Genomic DNA, 19,551 nt, shown 5'->3' with positions numbered 1-19,551 from the left:
CTGCACATCTTTGAATACTAAGGGACAATTTAGCACGGTCAATCCACCTAACCTGCACATCTTTGGACACTAAGGGGCAATTTAGCACAGCCAATCCACCTAACCTGCACATCTTTGAATACTAAGGGGCAATTTAGCATGGCCAATCCACCTAACCTGCACATCTTTGCACTGTGGCAGGAAACCGGAGCACCCGGAGGAAACCCGCACAGACACGGGAAGAACGTGCAAACTCCGCACACAGACAGTCTCCCAAGGTTGGAATCGAACCCAATCCTTGGCGCTGCGAGGCCGCAGCGCTGACCACTGTGCCACCATGCCAATCCTTGGGAAGTCCAGGATCAGCCATAATCTTACTGAATGATGTAGTGCCGGCTTGTGGAACTGCAAATCCTACCCCTAATTCGGTCCTGGATGAGCTTTGGTGCGGGAAGTTACATTCCCGCCAGCCTACCCCATCAGCAGTCAGATGGAAGCCGTGAGAACACTTTGGTTAATCTTCAGCTTGCTAAACTTTCCAACAATGTGCTTGATAATGGGGCTCCAGGTTTCAAGTGTGCTCTCTGTCTCTGCAGTCAGGAGTCTCTTTCACTCCTAAAAATGACTCTGCATCGTCACAACACTGCTGTGGTTCAGCGTTCCAAAATCGTCTCGTATCCAACCCCGAGGAAAGCGGTGATATTTTCTGCAACATTCCTCTCATTCATTGATGCTTTAACACGGCTTGTCTTTCCAGTACTGCGCATCCCATTCCCTTTTGTGTGTCCAAAGGATAGGTAAGAGTTACCGGGGGGGGGCAAGGGAGCGGGCCGAGGTGGGGGTGCTCTTTCGGAGGGTCGGTGCCCACTCGATGGGCCAAACGGCCTCCTTTTGCACTGTACGGATTCTGTGAAACAGGAGGAGTAGGCCGCACAGGCCCAAAAGCCAGCTCCGCCATTTGTTCAAGTATGGTCAATCTTTGACCTCAACTCCACTTTCCTGCCCAATCCCGATATCAGGGGGTTCAGAAATCTGCCAATCGCTACGCGGAAGATACTCAACGGCAGAGCAGTCACTGAGCAAAACAATTCCAGACATTCCCAGAGTGAGGAAATTCCTAATTTCAGGCCAAAACAGCGATCGCTTCAACCACCCTCGCCCTCCATTTTAAATAGTGTCATGTGAGAGTACCTTTAAGAAATGGATGTTTAAGTAATGTACCTTTAAGAAATGGAGCTGATCATATTACTGAAGTGATGTCAGAGGGTGGGGGGAGCCGAGCTCACTTCTGCATTTTGAGTTTCAGTTTGAGAAAGCAGCTGGGAGTGCCTGTGTGTTTTGCTGTGAGCTGCATGAAGAAACTCAGAGCTGGTCTGTTGATTTCTGCAATCCAAAGACTATAAATATATTGAATGTAACCCTAATGTGCTCCTATTTTTGAAGGTTTGAAGTCTTTTGGATGTTTAAAGGAACAGTTTGAAGGATTATTTAGTGTTGTAGTCTTTTGGGGTTATCTTTGAAGTAATGGGTGTTAAGATATTCAATGGTTGTTTTAAAAAGGGAACTTGAGTTGATAGAATAAACATTGTTTTGTTTTTAAAAACCCATGCCTATTTCTGCTGCATCACACCTGGAGAGTACGCCGTGTGCTCCCTACACCACAATCTATTAAAAGTTGTGGGTCAGTTGAACTCCATGCTACACTTTGGGGTTCTGTCAACCCGGACCCATAACAATAGCTCTTTCCAGTTAATTTCTTACTTGTAGCATTTCCCTCATTTGAAGTCTGCCCCCCATGAAACCCAGGTCTACGCAGCCTTTATTTTGCTCCGTTTTCAATTCAACAACTAAAATGAAGAGCTTTTTGAAGAGCAGATTCTATGTGTCATCTGGTCTATTACCCCCATCAATTTGATAGGAATCCAACACTGCCCTCCCACTTGCGGGATCCCTCGTCTGCCATTTAAGACGCCTCGTAAAGCATTTCAATAAACTCCGTCGCACAAACTATTCCCATTGTGAGTTACAGCCAGATTCCGGGCCAATTTCTCCTTCACTCAATCATGGCGGAGGCTTCATTATTAATATTTATGGCCTTCCATAGCAGTGCATCCATCTGTGCTTTATCTTGTGCTAGCCAGCCACATTTTCCCCACCATCATCAGCTATTGATTCCGCTTTCGTAATGGCACCTTTGCGAACACAGGATTTAAGAAGCATATTTGTCGCTTGGCAAAAAACCCAGACCTTTCAACCTCTGTCAGCAGTGAGAGCTAAAACCAGCCCTCTTCATAACTTTGTTAAAAATCGGGTGCCAGAATGAACGAGGGCCATTTCGCTGCAGGGTCACAGCAAAACTAAATCCAGCAACTTTCCTTTTTGAACTTTCATGATTTTGCGTTTGTTTTAGGAACACAGTACCTCAGTTCTCAACGCATAGCAAAAGGCTCCGCGCTGAGGCCCAGAGGCAAGCTGACATCAGCCAAGAGTGTCGGTGATGGGGAAATATTCTGCTCATCGTGTGATGAAGCACTGTTTATCAACTCCAGGGGGAATGGGCACTGTTACCTCTGGTGATTGGGCTGCTATTAGTAAAGAAAGGTGAAGTTAGGTTTCAATCAGACAATTTGAACAGGCATTGCACAAACTTTGCGCCCACCAAAAGCAGAATTGGCACTTTGCAAGTATTCCAAATAATTTCTGGTAGCAAAAGCCAAGGCGAGTTTTTCTTTTTCGCTTTACCTTGTAGACTTGTCCGTAGGTGCCATTTCCAACAACTTCCACCAGTTCGAATATACCCGCAGGGTCCTGTAGAGAGCAAAAACATATGGTGAGTGAAGCAGAACAGTTAGCATTTTTAAGGTGTCACAGCAATTCTGCACTGCGGAAGTTTAAAATAAACTTTCCATCTCAAAAGGCAAAGCATTCCAGCTGCTCTCTCCCCTCCCCCCCCCCCCCCCCCCCCCCCCCCCACCCCACGCTCGCGGAGTGCTGCTTCTCAAACTTCATACAACCAATTGCCTCTTCAGAATTAGAATTCCTCCGGCGGCACGGTGGCACAGTTGGTTAGCACCGCTGCCTCACGCCGCCGAGGACCCGGGTTCGATCCCGGCTCCGGGTCACTGCCCGTGTGGAGTTTGCACATTCTCCCCGTGTCTGCGCGGGTCTCACCCCCACCACCCAAAGGTATGCAGGGTAGGTGGACTGGCCACGCTAAATTGCCCCTTATTTGGGAAAACAAAATTAGAATTCCTGCAGTGCAGGAGGCCATTCGGCCCCTCGTGTCTACACCGACCCTCTCTCTGAAAGAGCACCCTAGCTAGGCCCACCCACCCCCACCCCGTATCCGGACACCCCCACCTAACCCCATCCTTTGGACACTAAAGGGTAATTTATCATGGCCAATCCACCTAACCCGCACATCTTTAGACTGAGGGGGGAAACCGGAGCACCCGGAGGAAACCCACGCAGACGTGGGGAGAACGTGTACACTCCGCACAGACAGTCACCCCAGGCCGGAATTGAACCCGGGTCCCTGGCGCTGCGAGGCAGCGGTGCTAACTACTGTGCCACCATGCTATCCACCTGGTGTGGAGAGCGGTGCCAATGGGCTAATGTGGACTGATTACTAATACCCTCATAGAAATTAGAGATGGGTAATACATGTTGCCTCGCTCGTGTTAACCATATCGCCAAAACATTTTTAACAATCCTAAATTAAGACCCTCAAATTTGGTACCGAGAGATGCATGAGAAACGGGAGCATATATTTAAACGTATAAAAACAGTGCCCAGGAGGAACAATTCCCGAGTTGAACCCTTTACCCAAACACAGTTTATTTGTCATTTGATGTAAAATCGTCAGGCCCAGTGCAGGGGAGAGGTGGCATCATTTTATAATACCAATTGCTGACCGATATTGCCAAAAAATGCCTTGCGCTTTTTTTGTTTAAAACTAAAAAGCTCCGGCAACAGAAATCTGCTGTCAATTTATTTTTCTTCAAAGATAGAATTGTTCAACTGCAATTCAGGCTAAAGTGTTTCATTCAGTCTGGTATTAAGGGAAGAAATGTCTTTGAACGGACATTTGTTTCCTCAAATGGTAAAGCTTGCCTCGAAAGGCCAATTATCTGCACTTAAGCAGATAAAAAGACGTTAAATGGACACTCAACGTATCTGTGATGTGCTCACTGGCTGTGCACACGGCAGCAAACAGCAGAAAAACAACCAGATAATAGACTGGTCTTTCCACCTCTACAAGCATCAAACCACCCCCTTCCCAGAAGTGGAATGATTAATCTTATGACAGCTGGTGACTTGCTGCCTTCGACCCGGAGACGGGCAATATCTGCAATTCCATAGAATCCCGACAGTACAGGAGACCATTCGGCCCATCACAGCAAAATAAGATGGCCCAGGTAAAAATTGGATAGACCATACTTACCTCCAAAAGGATGACATTTTATTTTTGCATGTACCAGGTGAGAGGCTAAAGGAATGTCATCAGGGACAGAATGGCCAAGCACCAGAATGTGCACGAACAGATCAGAGATCGATTGATGTAGCTTTCTTGAAGGGATCAGGGGAGCGAGCGTCTACAGCCATTGATGGTGCCCATATGGACTTCCAAAAGACATTGGCTGTAGGGTCGTAGAGGAGAGGGGTAGACCATTCATATCCCATTCGGGCTTGGACCGGTGCTGGATCTTCGAAAGCGATGACCAATCCGCCGCATTCCCACACAGCCCTGTAGGGTTATCAAGTAATTATGCCCCTGTAGCAAATTAGCATGGAAACTGCTTCCTCCATCCTGTTCAAGCAGAGCGCCCTCCCCAGAAAGGCTTTTTTTTTTTTTATTAAATGCCGGGCCGGTTTAAACTTTCTAAACCGACATCAACAGAATTGGTGCTGGACAAAAGTATCGAAACGGGGTTGAGGTACAAATTGCGATGATTTACGATGACGAAGAATGAAAAGAAATGAAAATCGCTTATTGTCACAAGTAGACTTCAATGAAGTTACTGTGAAAAACCCCTAGTCGCCACATCCTGTTCGGGAAGGCTGGTACGGGAACTGAACCGTGATGCTGGCCTGCCTTGGACGTCTTTAAAAGCCAGCTATGTAGCCCAGTGTGCTAAACCAGCCCCAGATTGAGGTAGTTGGTCCAGATATCCTATTCCTATGGTCTTCCTCATGACTCTGGCTGGGTAACAAATACCAGCCTCGACAGAGACACACACAACCCGTGAAAAGCTCTTTTTTCAGCATGACAGGTACACACTTCGGAAAGAACTATCCCAACGGTGCTGCAATAACGTCACAGTCTTTACGATAGGAGTTAATTTAAACCTTTTAAAAAAGGAATCGAAATCACTTCAATCCTTCGACGCAGATCAAATTGGTGAAGAGGCAGATTTGCAACATTAGGGCTAATCACCCTCGCATGTAGTGATTACAGCTGAAATGTCTCGGTCTTTGTTTTCCTTAAAGAGTTCCACTTCTTTCAGAGTTGTAGGATTGTTGGCTGATGCACGGAGAGCATCTGAAATGGCATTGGCGTTTTTTGTAGGATTTGCCCCCTGTATTCCACTGCTTGAAAAATGGCCCGATCTGGCGCTAGATTAAATTAGAGGCAACACTAAACAGCCATGTTGCAAAGCTGGCTAACTACTGTAAGGACTGTAACTCCAGCCCAGCAGCAAAACCGTCTTCCACCTCCACAATGCCAGCGCCAAGAGGGAACTTCCATCTCCTCGATTGACAAGAGACCGAGAAACAACAGCGCCCGTTTATCTTGGTGCAACCTCGACCGATGGCCGACATACAAAAGACATCCGAGCAAGACGGCGCCAAAGTTCAAAATGCGAAACAAAATGCAAACGTGCCAGCTCTTCATGCGTGGCAAAGAACAACAGCAGAGGCCCTGTGGCAGCGGGAATGGAACCAACGCACCGCCGGTAAAAAAAACACCCAGCGACAGGGAAGGAACGGCCGAAATAGTTCCAAGTGAGGATGTGAGTATGTTGAAGGCATCTTCCAGGTGGTGCTCCCATGCCTCTTCGAGAAGGAAATCATCTGTCCTTACTTGATCTATACTTGCCCCATGTCCTTCTAGATGGTAATGATCATGGGTTTGAAAGGTGCTGTCCATGGGGCAAGGTTTAGAGAAGATGTGCGAGGGAGGTTTTTTTTGTTTGTTGTTTTTTTTACACAGAGGGTAGTGGGTGCCTGGAGCTCGCTGTCGGAGGTGGAAGCAGGGACGATAGTGACGTTTAAGGGACGTCTTGACAAATACATGAATAGGATGGGAATAGAGGGATACGGACCCCGGAAGTGCAGAGGATTTTAGTTTAGACGGGTAGCATGGTCGGCGCAGGCTTGGAGGGCCGAAGGGCCTGTTCCTGTGCTGTTCTTTGTTCTTTGAAGCCTTTTTAGAGAGGTACAAGGCAAATGACTGCAGCACTAGCTAGCCTTTTTGAAATTGGGGTTGCTGTGTCTTACGCAGCTTCCTAGTCAGGGTGGAGTATTTCCATTATTGGGAGGCGGGTAAAGCCAGCAATTATTTCCATCTCAAGCTGCCGCATGCGGAGGTTACATTCCGGAATACACAATGCACTCTGGCTGGCAGTAAGGGCCCAATGCTATTTCAGCAGGTCCCAGTAAATTTGCAAGGAACACGTATAAATCAATAATAAACACCAGATATGGAGCATATTTTAAAAATTCGGCCATCGACTTTAACATAACCAAACGCACGGAAGCAATGGGACCGAACGTCCTTCATTATGTTGAGCTACAAGAGGTGAACAGCAGCAACAAGGCGGAGACGTGAATAACAAATATAAAGTTGCCATTAGCCCTGCAATATTTAAGAGCGGCAAAGATTTACACTGGATGTGAAGATGCAACACAGCCGGAGTGAGCAATTTGCCACAAGTACCATCACATGAATCTCTGAGGCACTCCAGATGACAGAGACATTTAATTGGCAAACATGAAATACTCAAGGGGAACCAACATGGGATTTCTTTTTGAGAATTGTATAAATCTCAGGCAGAAAACACTTGCGTTTGCTGGGAAATTTCATATCATCAAGGCGGAATCATAGAACCCACAGTGCAGAAGGAGGCCACCCGGCCCATCGAGCCTGCACCGGCTCTTGGAAAGAGCACCCCCACTTCAGCTCACACCTCCGACCCACCCCTGGAACTCAACCCAACCTTTTTTTTTGAACACTAAGGGGTAATTGATCACAGCCAATCCACCTAACCTGCACATCACGGACTGTGGGGTGAAACCAGAGCACCCGGAGGAAACCCACGCAGACACGGGGGGGGGGGGGGGGGGCGTGCAGACTCTGCACAGACAGTGACCCAAGCTGAGAATTGAACCTGGGACCCTGGAGCTGTGAAGCAACTGTGCTAACCACTGTGCTACCGCGCGCCGCCCAGGTGTGTGTGTGTGTGGGGGGGTTATGCTAAAGTCGATGAAAAAAAAGGTTTGAGACGGAAGCAGAATAAGCAATGTTTCACGCACTTGCCTCAAGTAATAAATCTTTTCGGGAAATTCCTACTGATCAAATGGACTTTTCTCACATCTGTTGCAACTCACATCTGTAGCAAACAGTTCTTCCCATCTGTCGCAAACAGTTCCAAACTCCCTCCCAACATCATATACGCACACGCGCCCGCACGAACACACACTTTGAGCCACTGCATTTGGACAGTGTCTAAAAAAAATTAAGTGTCATCACAATCGCTACAAATGCACAGCAAGTGAATGGGCCAAAAGCAGATCTTATTGAAACATTCTGCTGCACAATAGCTATTAATAAACATCTTGCTGAGGAATCTATTACGTTGAGTCGTCTGCCTAGAGGAGAAGGGAACAGGAACAGCACTTTGCATCAACAGTGACAGCTGTTGAGGTCCAATGTGCAAGGGAATGAAACTCGTTTTGAGGCGAACACGTGAAAATCTCAGAAAACAGGAACAGACCGCAGGTCAATCCATCAATCGCTTGGAGAAAAGAGCGTGCTGGGCAGCCTGGGCTGGGCCGCACGAGTGACCCGCCTTCATCGCAGTGGTCCGCAAGGTTGAAATCAGACTCGTTCACTGACCCCCATCGGAGACCCCCATCGGCCTGTAAGCTGAAGATCAGTCCAGTGAAAGATCACTGCATTTTCACTTACCCTTCCCTAATATCTGCTGCCCCAAACAGAAGTGTTTAAAGCAGCAGCTGTTACAAGTGTCAGAGGCTTCCTCGAAAAGCATCAGAAGAATGAGGGGAGACAAAATTGAGGTATACAAGATGCTAAAAGATATGGATAAAGTAGACGTGGAGCGGATGCTTCCATTTGTGGGGCTTTCTAGAAAGAGAGGTAGGATAAAAGGTATCATCAAGTTTAAAACAGATTTGAGGAGAAACTACTTCTCCCAAAGGCTGCCCTAGAGTGCGGTGGACGCTGGGACAGCGAGTAAATTTGAGGAGTTAGATTTTTATTTGGTAATGGGTTGAAGGGTTATGGAGAACGTGCAGACTCCGCACAGACAGTGACCCAAGCCGCAAATCGAACATGGGACACTGGCGCTTTGAAGCTACAGTGCCACCCACAAGCACCGTGCCCTCAACCAGCATGTCCATCCCATTCCCCAGTGCACCGGCAGCGACAGAGTCAGACGGATTTGCCATCTCACGCACACGACTGAACCCAGGCCCGAGATTCCGATTTGTAGCCATGTAAAATGGCTAACTCCCGATTAGAATGGCCAAACCCAGATTTAAAATGGCGGACGGAAGAGGCTGATGGGAAAATCATCCAACAGGACTCAAACAGACAGCTGCAGGTAAAACAGTGTATTCGCCTCTGGGGAAGCCAGACCGAATCGATACCCGCAGCCATCAACACAACAACACACCAGCCATCTGCATATTAAGTAGCAATCCCGGGAACAATATGCTACAAATTAGTAACACAAAGCCGACCCAGACTTTTCGGCGCCAGCAGGAGCTGACACAAAGAGAGGTAAACGACCACCCCTCGATCAAGGAATCGCTCCAGCATTGGAGAATATCGAACCAAGTGATTGGGACCAAGTCCAATCACTTGGAACCAGGTACAAGGTCCGCCGAGAGAGGCGGGAAGCCCCTGGGGACTATAAGAATAGGGGCCAAGTTCAAATCGACCCTTCTTCCCTTAGTCTCCTCTCCACACCCTTGGAGACCCTTCTGCTGACCTTCTACAACAGCAGCTAGAATCGTACGTCTTACTCCAATGATCGCTACAAGATAGACACTCCTGACTATCGACCTGTACCAGCTTTGAATCCCGCAGGCTCAGAACCCATACGAAAGGCCATTCGTTTCCCTGACCTGGTGGGCCATTTCCAAAGTTAAGTATTGGCCTGTTAGTTGTAGGAAGTAGCATAGAAGCAGAATTAATGTATAAGTATTAATTGCTGTATATAATAAATGAGCGTTGATTTAACTCTTACTAAGCGGTGTGTTGGATTATTAATCATTACTCTGACTTGAACCACATGGCGGTATCAGAAAGATACCTGGCAACTCAAGAGCAAAGGTGACAGAATAAGAGCAATTAAACTAAGGCTAAAACGAGCAACATTTTGGCGACTTTGGTGGGACTCGATCTAGAAGTGGAAAACCACTCCGGGAGAACACAAGAAATTTGAATTAGGAGCCCAATTGGAAACAGAAAACCACAAGTGTTCAAGCAGTTCTGGTCAATAGTCATAATTCAGAAGTGTGTGTATGCATGCGTAACTAACAGGGCTATAAGGTAAAACTGATTTTTGTTGCGTCAAAACTGTCGGAAGTCTGTATTTTCGGAAAGTAGCGAAAGCCGTACCCGCATTTACAACACCGCCTTAGCCCCCTGTTCCAAATTTAGAAGAAGCAGTCGGATAGGAAAGATAGTCATGCAGGCAATGCAGCGCCTCATGAACCCTGAGGAATTTGCGGTCGCAGCGACCAGCAGCAGTAGAGTGGGACAGTGTCCCATTTGGGAGGAGGAAATCCGGAAATATCTCAAGCGCAAAACATGGCCCCTGTGGAATGATTTCTGCGATAACGATGAATCAGGTCCCGGAAATATAGGGCATACTTGGTGGGAGAACCTGAGCGAGATACATAAAAATAGCTTGGGAAAAGCTCGCAAGCCGATGGCAATCGCGTCCTGTTTGGCACAATTGCGAGGCACAGAGGAGGTCGTCAAGACACTCCGCAAAGAAGTTGAGGGCATACATCGGATGAGTAAAGTCGATGTGAGCGGAGTTGAGAAAGAGAATTTAGAATTAAGGAGGAAATTGGCAGCAAAGGATGAAGAGGTGGCTGATGCCAAACGGGGTCACCAGTCTTGTCTGGCGCATTTAAGCGGTTTCCAGTCGCAGTATGAAAAGGCCTATCAGGACACGCAACGTGCAGTCCTGGTAAAAGAGACAGAGAAACAGGTAGAGACGCTACAGAAACAGTGTAGTGATCTCAAGGCAGCCTTAAGAGCACTCCACGCTGCCGCCACAGAACAAAGACAGAGCACCATAGATCATGCAAAGTGCCCGAAGCAGATTGCTGAGCTGCAATCACTGCTTTCTGTTCAGAAAGGATTTCAGGAAACCTTTGGGGAAAAGTCAGACCAGGAAGACGGCCCTGATTGGGAAGTGTTACAAGAAACAGCGCAGAGATATGTTCAGGGAACATGTGCGCAGGGAAAGCCCCAAAGGAGAAAAGCACCCCAACCCCCTACACAGCAGGTAGTTCAGGCTCCAATGAACCCTGTAACCACCCAGCCACATCGGACGATGCGGAATATCTATATTCCACCCCCTTAACAGTGACCCAATTACGGGACGCGTGCGAGAAGATCACACCGTTGCTCCCCGCCTCAGACCCCCACCATTTCTTTGTCACAGTTAGACATCAGGCGAATATGTACGGCTTGGATGAGAGAGAGCATGTAAAGCTCATGGTTCTAAGTCTAGACCAATCGGTAGCAGCAGCCCTTCCCGACCCACAGAATGTAGGAGGAGGCACCCTTGCAGAAATGCATACCGCGATCCTGGATGCGATCGGGTATAACCGGGGTGACCCCGTAGATGGCCTCAATAAATGTAGGCAGAAGAAATCTGAGCACCCCACAGCGTTCGCTGGACGCCTGTGGATTCACTTCGCAGCGGTCTTTGGAGACGTAGACCGTGCCCATTTGTCCCCAGACTACATGGCCAAATGGACCCGCACCCTTATCTCCCATGCCACAGATGCAGGACAGAAAGCCTGCACTAGTTATGATCCCTCAGAAGAGGCCCATAACGAGAAGTGGGTGGTTAAAAGATTGTCCCGCGCTTGGGAGCAATCTGTTCAGAGCAAACCCACCGTTAAAAACACCGAAGAAAAGCAGGCCGCCGCAGACATGCAGGCAGTAAAAGCAACACATCACAACCCCGCCCGAGTAAATGAGGGAAAGAACAGCCCCTCACCCAAGTCACTAGAGTGTTACAACTGCGGACAGTTGGGACATTTCACAAAAGAGTGCAATGGCCCTAAAAAGCCACAGAGAGCCCAACAGACAGGCACTCGGAGTAAGAAAAAGGCAGAGCCCATCCATAGCGTTAGCGCCCGTTCGGATCAGACGGACTTGACCGGAACGGACTGACGGTGTACGGGCTCCCCCAGTTGCGTCTGCGACACACTTTGGGATAGGTCAGGATGACCCATAGTCGCAGCGAAAATTCGGGGACAGCCTATTGAATTTCTTTGGGACACAGGAGGGTCCCGCAACACCATAAATTGCTCCACCCTATTTCAAAAAGGCACGTGGCCCACTACAGACACAATCACCCTCAGCGCCACTCACAGCAGGGACACATCACAGCCCCTGTACCCATTCAAATCGGAACCATCACCATCAAACACCCCATAGTTTTAGTAGACCTGCCCCACACAGCAGAACACATTCTGGGAATTGACTTCATGAATTCCCACCACCTTTCATTCGATCCAGTCAACCAGTGTGTCTGGAAGATGGCAAAATCTGCTAGAGCCCCCGCAACACTCAACATAGGCAAATATATGAACAAAATTAGCGTCGTAGGCAAATTTTGGTTCAACCCGACCACGCTTAGTACGGACAAGCAGGTTAGGGCAGTCCTGCAAAAGAACAGGGTAGCATTCGCGACCCACAAGCACGACTGTGGACGGATGACTGGCTCCGTACAAGTAACAGGACCTGACCCTAGACCCCAAAAACAGTACGGATTTCCCCAAGAGACAGAGGGAGAAATCTCAAAAGTAATAGAGAGCTTATTAGAGCAGGGCATACTTAGATCAGTAGCCTCCACTAATAATGCCCCGATTTGGCCAGTGAGAAAGCCCGATGGATCATGGCGACTAACCATCGATTATCGGGAGCTCAACAAAGTCACCCCCGCAGCAGCCCCCACCGTAGCAATAAGTCCCGAGACCATGCTCAAGCAGGGACTCAATTCCCGCTACTTCACGGTTTTGAACATCAGTAATGGATTCTGGTCCATTCCATTGGCAAAGGCGTGCCAGGACAAATTTGCCTTCACTTTCAGAGCGCAGCAGTACACGTGGACATGCCTTCCACAAGGCTCCCACAACTCCCCCTCCATTTTCCACCGACAGCTGGCAAATGGACTAGCAAAACGTTCTCGCCCCGAATGTCTGGTACAGTATGTAGATGATCTACTACTGCAGACAGACACTAAGGAAGAGCACATTGAGCTTCTGTCCAACTCCTGGAACTATTACATTCAATTGGTTGCAAAGTCAACCCCAAAAAGGCCCAGATTTTGGAAGAAAAAGTGGTATATTTGGGACAATTATCACGCACGGTAAACGCGAGATCGAGCATAAAAGAATTGACTAGATCGCTAAATTGCCCCTTCCCCAGAACGTTTCAGCCCTCCGATCGTTTTTAGGACTGGTTGGCTACTGCCGAAACCACATTGACGGTTTCGCCAGCAAGGCAGCGCCCCTCTTAGACCTCCTAAAGAAAGGAGCCCCCTGGGAATGGCTTCCGCAGCATACGGATGCTGTGGACTCTTTAAAACAGGCACTCATAGCAGTCCCCGCACTACAAGTTCCAGACCCGCTTTCCCCTTACGCCATAGAGGTAGCGACCACAGACCGCACCCTTTCAACCGTGCTCCTACAGGAACGGCACGACCAGTTAAGACCCGTGGCTTACGCCTCCCGACTTTTAGATGCTGTGGAGCAGAGATTTTCAGCCTGTGAGAGGCACCTGCTCGCAGTTTTCTGGGCAGTCCAGTACTTTTCGTATATTACCGGACTGAACCCCATCACAATTTTGGCCGAACACACCCCCACCCAACTTTTACTGGACTGACGACTCAAGGATGGTAGAGTCAGTCAAATAAGAGCAGCCAGATGGATCCTTCTCTTGCAGGGACGGGACATCACTGTGAAAAGGACAAAGACACACACCTACTTAGCCGACAATTTACAATACCCTGGAACCCCCAATGAATGTGAGATTATCTCTCCACACCACAATACAGGCCCCTTTATCGTTAAAACACCCCCCAGAAAGATAGATAATTCAACTCAACCCCCCCGCACACGGACACATGTGAGCCCATTAAGATTTGTGTGGATGGAACTTCCACAGTCTTGGATGGGAAGCGCATAACAGGTTGCGGGATTTATGTTGAGGACGCACAGGGACGCTCCCTCGAGGAAATATCGTTGAAGCTACCCGGACACTTAGGCGCGCAGGCAGCAGAGCTTGCGGCCATTGCATACATAGTTGAACACCCAGATTCCTTCCCCAGCCCAGCAGACATATACTCGGACAGCCTCTATGTCTGTAACAGCCTTACGGAATTTCTGCCCCTGTGAAGCAAGAGGATTTGTTTCCGCAGACGGAAAGCCCCTCCCCTCAGCCCCATTGCTCCGTCATATTTTAGAAAAAGCCCAGAACAGGACTTTTGGCATCAAAGTCCGCAGCCACCATCGTTCCTCCCCCCCCTGGAGATGTAAAAGCCGACGCACTGGCTAAGGCAGGTTCCAGACATGGGTATTTTTGGAAACCCCCCGAAAGCGCGCCAGTGAGTGCAGTTCAGGTCACACAGACTAGAATCGAGGATCTAGTAGAGGCCCAGAAACACGACACCAATCTCAAGGAGATTGTAAAGGGAAAGTATCCCGCCTCCTACGAGTGGTTTAGAAATACACTGACCACACATGACGGTGTGGAGTTAAAGGACACCCTTTATGTGGTTCCTGAACAGGACAGCACAGTAGCATTGTGGATAGCACAATTACTTCACAGCTCCAGGATCCCAGGTTCGATTCCGGCTTGGGTCACTGTCTGTGCGGAGTCTGCACGTCCTCCCCGTGTTCGCGTGGGTTTCCTCCGGGTGCTCCGGTTTCCTCCCACAGTCCAAAGATGTGCAGGTTAGGTGGATTGGCCGTGATAAATTGCCCTTAGTGTCCAAAATTGCCCTTAGTGTCGGGTGGGGTTGCTGGGTTGTGGGGATAGGGTGGAGGTGTTGACCTTGGGTAGGGTGCTCTTTACAGGAGCCGGTGCAGACTCGATGGGCCGAATGGCCTCCTCCTGCACTGTAAATTCTATGATAATCTATGACAGGAACCAATTGATTTGTTTGTTCCAAGACGGTCATGAACATCAGGGAATCGATCCCACTACAGCCCACCTCAAACAGCTTTGTTGGTGGCCAAATTTAAAGGAAGATGTAAGCCATTACATAGAAGATTGTCTTATCTGTGCGCAGAATAACCCCGACAGATATGCCAAAAAGGCCCAACTCAGCCACACCCGACCCGTTAATGGCCCCTGGACGAACCTCTAGATTGATTTTATAGGTCCATTGCCCTCTTGCAGGAATGGCTATAAATATGTTTGTGGTCATAGACACATTTACAAAATGGGTGGAAGCATTTCCAGCCCGCACAACACTGCAAAAACCACAGCCAAGATTCTAACCCACCACATCTTTACAATGCTCCCCCGCAGCATTGAATCGGACCAAGGTTCCAAATTTTACGGGACGTGTCATGCAGAACGTCCTCACGATATTTGGCATCACCCAAAAATTCCACATTGCATACCACCCACGCACACCACGTCATGCTTGACGCAGCAGACCACACCCCGCCCACAGCCAACGTAACCCGACCAACCCCCACCACGTCCAGCCCAGCCACGGACTCGACCTCGACTCCACCCCCAAAATATACACTCCGCCCCGGAACGCCCACAGACTGCAGCAGCAGAGACAGCGACTGTGACTCGGACGATAGCCACAGCACGCCCCCCTACTATCCCCATGCAACAGGACCCACACCCCGCGACTCCGACTTCGATCCAAGTGATCCCCCCGATCACTTTTCTGAATAAACCCGACCACCGAACCACACTGACGACCCCGATTTTGTCCCCACCCAACTAGACACCAATTATTAGCACCGTGACAACTCATACAGACTCGTCCGCAACGACGAGAGCAACCCCAACTCACACCATGCAGCCCTTTCAGCCCTAATCCACTCCTGGGAGAAGGTGACGACCTCGAGTCCGACTCCCAAACCACCAACCCCTTTGCGACCCTGTTCGCAACCGAGAACGGAGGTGTCCAGATGATGTTTCAAAGGAACCGCTGGGGAGAAGTGTTGTCCTTTCTGATGGAACCTGCAGAATATTTTATGTTGTCTGTACGTTTGTTAAATGTTGCATGTCCGACAGGAGAATCTTTTCTCACTGCCACACGCCCATTCAGCCGAAACCTCTGAGGACTTGCCCTCAGAGACCCACCGTTGCCACACGCTTGTTCAGCGGAACTAGCTTATCTGCAGATACTGGTCAACAGACCACACGCTTGTTCAGAGTAACTAGCTTTTCAGCTGATACTTGTTCGGGTCTCAGACGCCCGATCGTAACTGCCCTTCTGGTTCGAAGGATAGAACCACTACGGCAGCCCCACCACGATGACTACATTTTTGCCGGTTCTTGTCGGTTGCTCAGGGAGCTTGAGACCCGCCCTGCCTGGGGGGGACCCCCCCCCCCGCTGGTCAACTACGCTCGGGTAGGGGAGATACGGCATTGGTAGCCGTCCTACCCGGGGACCGCGGCCCATACGCACCTCATTTGGCATTTTTCATTTCAAAATGTTTTGTTTGTTTAGGTAGCCCTTCGGTTGCCGGCCATCTGCTATTTACATCCTGGAACATTTGGATGATAAATCAGCACTGGTTCATTATTGGGAAGTGTGCCGTGTCCTAAAATTTTTTAATTTTTTTTTTTTTTTTAAATGAGGGAGTCACACAGTGACCAATTATAAAGGGAAAAATTGGCATCAAAGGACAGACACACTAGCATACCAGATATTAAACAAAGATAGTTACAGACACTATGCTTGTTTCTACAGAGCTCCAGAAGCTCCAGGACCGGAGAAAATAAAAAGAGAAGAAAGAGAAGGAAAAAGAACAGTCATGAGGACTTCCTTCATCGTGATCAACATACTGTTTTTGAACATTTGGTTGCGCGTGAACGCGAACCCCATGACTTCAAACCCCCCCAGCCGTTAATGTTTCACTGCCCCGCAGTACCCAGAGTCCAGTCACCAGCGACACTGCATCTTCTTGGTGTGACAGGTTCATAACCTGGTACTCCCTGTCCTATGTGATCGAAACACTGTTAGCTTTGGCGATACTCTGCTGTGTAGTGCAGACTATGCACCTACGTAAATGGCGAAGGAGAGCCTACCGCACTCGAACCCTGGTATATAGGATCAAATCCCCTATGTTCGGTTACAACCAGACCCCCGCGATCTATAATAAAATAATAAAGTGCATTCACCTGCCTTTATTGTTGTTGTTGTAAATAAAGAGATGAAAAAAAAACTTTTTCATGAGGAATAAAAAACTGTATGATCCTGAGCTTGACTGCCAAGCCAGGAAAGATTGTATGAAATGCTGTGATTTTGTTGTAGGATTGAGGAAGGTAGGATTATGGAATGTTTAGCGAGTGTAGTATATTAAGGATAAGTTAGAGGTTCCAAGTTTGTTGTTTTGTAATGCATGTCCCTGTCTGACATAGCGCCCTTAGAATTGTTAGTTAACATTTTTTGTGCATAGCTATGGTCAGTGCAGAGGCCATGTAGGAGGTGTCCCCCCGGTCAGGGAATGGAAAATAACAATTATGATGTGATCCTTCACGCTTCGCGTTAGGATCACAAGGAGGGTATGTAGCCATGTAAAATGGCTAACTCCCGATTAGAATGGCCAAACCCAGATTTAAAATGGCGAACGGAAGAGGCTGATGGGAAAATCAGCCAACAGGAGTCAAACAGACAGCTGCAGGTAAAACAGTGTATTCGCCTCTGGGGAAGCCAGACCGAATCGATACCTGCAGCCATCAACATCACAACACCCCAGCCATCTGCATATAAAGTAGCAATCCCGGGAACAATATGCTACAAATTAGTAACACAAAGCCGACCCAGACTTTTCGGCGCCAGCAGGAGCTGACACAAAGAGAGGTAAACGACCACCCCTCGATCAAGGAATCGCTCCAGCATTGGAGAATATCGAACCAAGTGATGGGGATCAAGTCCAACCACTTGGAACCAGGTACAAGGTCCGCCCCGAGAGGCGGGAAGCCCCTGGGGGCTATAAGAATAGAGGCCAAGTTCAAATCGACCCTTCTTCCCTTCGTCTCCTCTCCACACCCTTGGAGACCCTTCTGCTGACCTTCTACAACAGCCGCTAGAATCGTAAGTCTTACTCCAATGATCGCTACAAGATAGACACTCCTGACTATCGACCTGTACCAGCTTTGAATCCCGCAGGCTCAGAACCCATACGAAAGGCCATTCGTTTCCCTGACCTGGTGGGCCGTTTCCAAAGTTAAGTATTGGCCTGTTAGTTGTAGGAAGTAGCTTAGAAGTAAAATTAATGTATAAGGATTAATTGCTGTATATAATAAATGAGCGTTGATTTAACTCTTGTTGGATTATTAATCATTACTCGGACTTGAACCACGTGGCGGTATCAGAAAGATACCTGGCGACTCAAGAGCAAAGGTGACAGAATAAGAGCAATTAAACTAAGGCTAAAACGAGCAACAGATTCCACTCCTGTCCCGTCCATCACGATGGCCGCTTACTTTCAACTCCTTGACTGAGATTTTGGTGCCACTCTCACTGCTACCTGCCTTGACGCAGCATTGCTTTGCCTGATTAGAGTCCTGCGAAGTGCGCCCAGACGGATACCCTGCAGCACAAGGCCCTATATAAATGCAAACGTTTACTGAAGTACGCCAGCTGCAACTGATTGCCAAACAGGCCCTGGGAGATACACAAAACATTTCGAAACAATAGAATTGAATGATCAATAGTTGCTTTCTAGTAAGTAATCTGAAGCATTGTGGAATTTGTCAGGACAGGCCTGGCCAGAGTAAGATGACAAAAACGTGGCGAGTATAAACTTATGCCAGGTGAAAATGTTCACAGTGTGGGCTGATGTGTGACGTACCATTTCCCCAAAGCTCTCAGAGGGCTGCGTTCTGCGGAGGGTTCTCGCTGAATCTGCTCACGCCGAGTTTCGCTCTTGTGCATTTTGCCTCCACAATGTCGGAGCTCAAAGCCCTCCACTCATTTCAAACCACCAAGGGCAGGGCTTCCCAACAGTCAGCATCCACGATACACGGCCTCGAGGGCGAGCGTGCCCACATTCGCTTCAGCATGCTACCCCAGCTTGACGAGGATACACGACCCTTCCCGAAAACAAGCCCAGCTAAAGGGAGCTGCACACCGATGATCAAAGTTGCCGTTTGACAGTACTCGGTTATGCATTCCGGTCGTGCCATTTAATACAAAAGGTCACATTGGCCTGGCCAGAAATACCAACCACACATGCAGAAACTGCAAGCCACACATATGACTTCAATTCAAAAAGGTACTGGCAAACATCCAATGTGAATACATCATTATATTCTGTTTCAAGGCCTAAGTGAAACTGCCCATTAATTCAGCTTCCCTTCATCATCAAAGAGAAACATGAAAGAAAAGTTCCCTCACACATATCGGATACAACTCCTCCTCATCACATCTTGACCTCGAGACTTTGTGTAACTGCCGGTTTCATAAACAAGTAGGTGAAAACACACATGGCCACAATGCTGCAGGTCCCAGGAGGTAGCCCTGCAGGAGAATCCTTTGTACGCCTTTGAACATTTCCCCATCGTCCCATAAAATATGACTGTATTCGTACTGTAAAATATGTGACGTATTCTTCTCAACTTACCACTTATCACTGCATTCGGAGCAGTTCAGGGAAAGTTCACGTAACTGATACTGACGGGGGCTTATCCATAGAATCGCGACAGAGCAGAAAGAGGCCATTCGGCCCATTGAGCCTACACCAATGCTCCGAAAGAACACCCCTGGCCAATGCCCACGCCCCGGCCCTGTTCCCGCAAAGGGATTGATCATGGCCAATCCACCTAACCTGCACATCTGTGGGAGGAAACCGGAGCGCCCGGAGAAAGCCCAT

General features: G+C 48.5%; 1 protein-coding gene across 5 annotated transcripts in view; it reads right to left on the bottom strand.

The window, feature by feature from the left end:
• The window catches only part of LOC140404762 (misshapen-like kinase 1), a 420,620-nt gene that overhangs the window by 336,119 nt on the left and 64,950 nt on the right, over positions 1–19,551 (bottom strand). For all 5 annotated transcript variants that reach the window (XM_072493477.1, XM_072493481.1, XM_072493478.1 and 2 more), the window contains exon 2: positions 2,722–2,787. In XM_072493477.1, the coding sequence (XP_072349578.1) occupies positions 2,722–2,787 (66 nt within the window). The remainder of the gene's footprint in view (positions 1–2,721; positions 2,788–19,551) is intronic.

The sequence above is a fragment of the Scyliorhinus torazame genome, chromosome 31 (genome assembly GCF_047496885.1).
Source record: "Scyliorhinus torazame isolate Kashiwa2021f chromosome 31, sScyTor2.1, whole genome shotgun sequence".
Lineage (NCBI taxonomy): Eukaryota > Metazoa > Chordata > Chondrichthyes > Carcharhiniformes > Scyliorhinidae > Scyliorhinus > Scyliorhinus torazame.
This window is presented reverse-complemented; position numbering and strand designations above follow the sequence as displayed.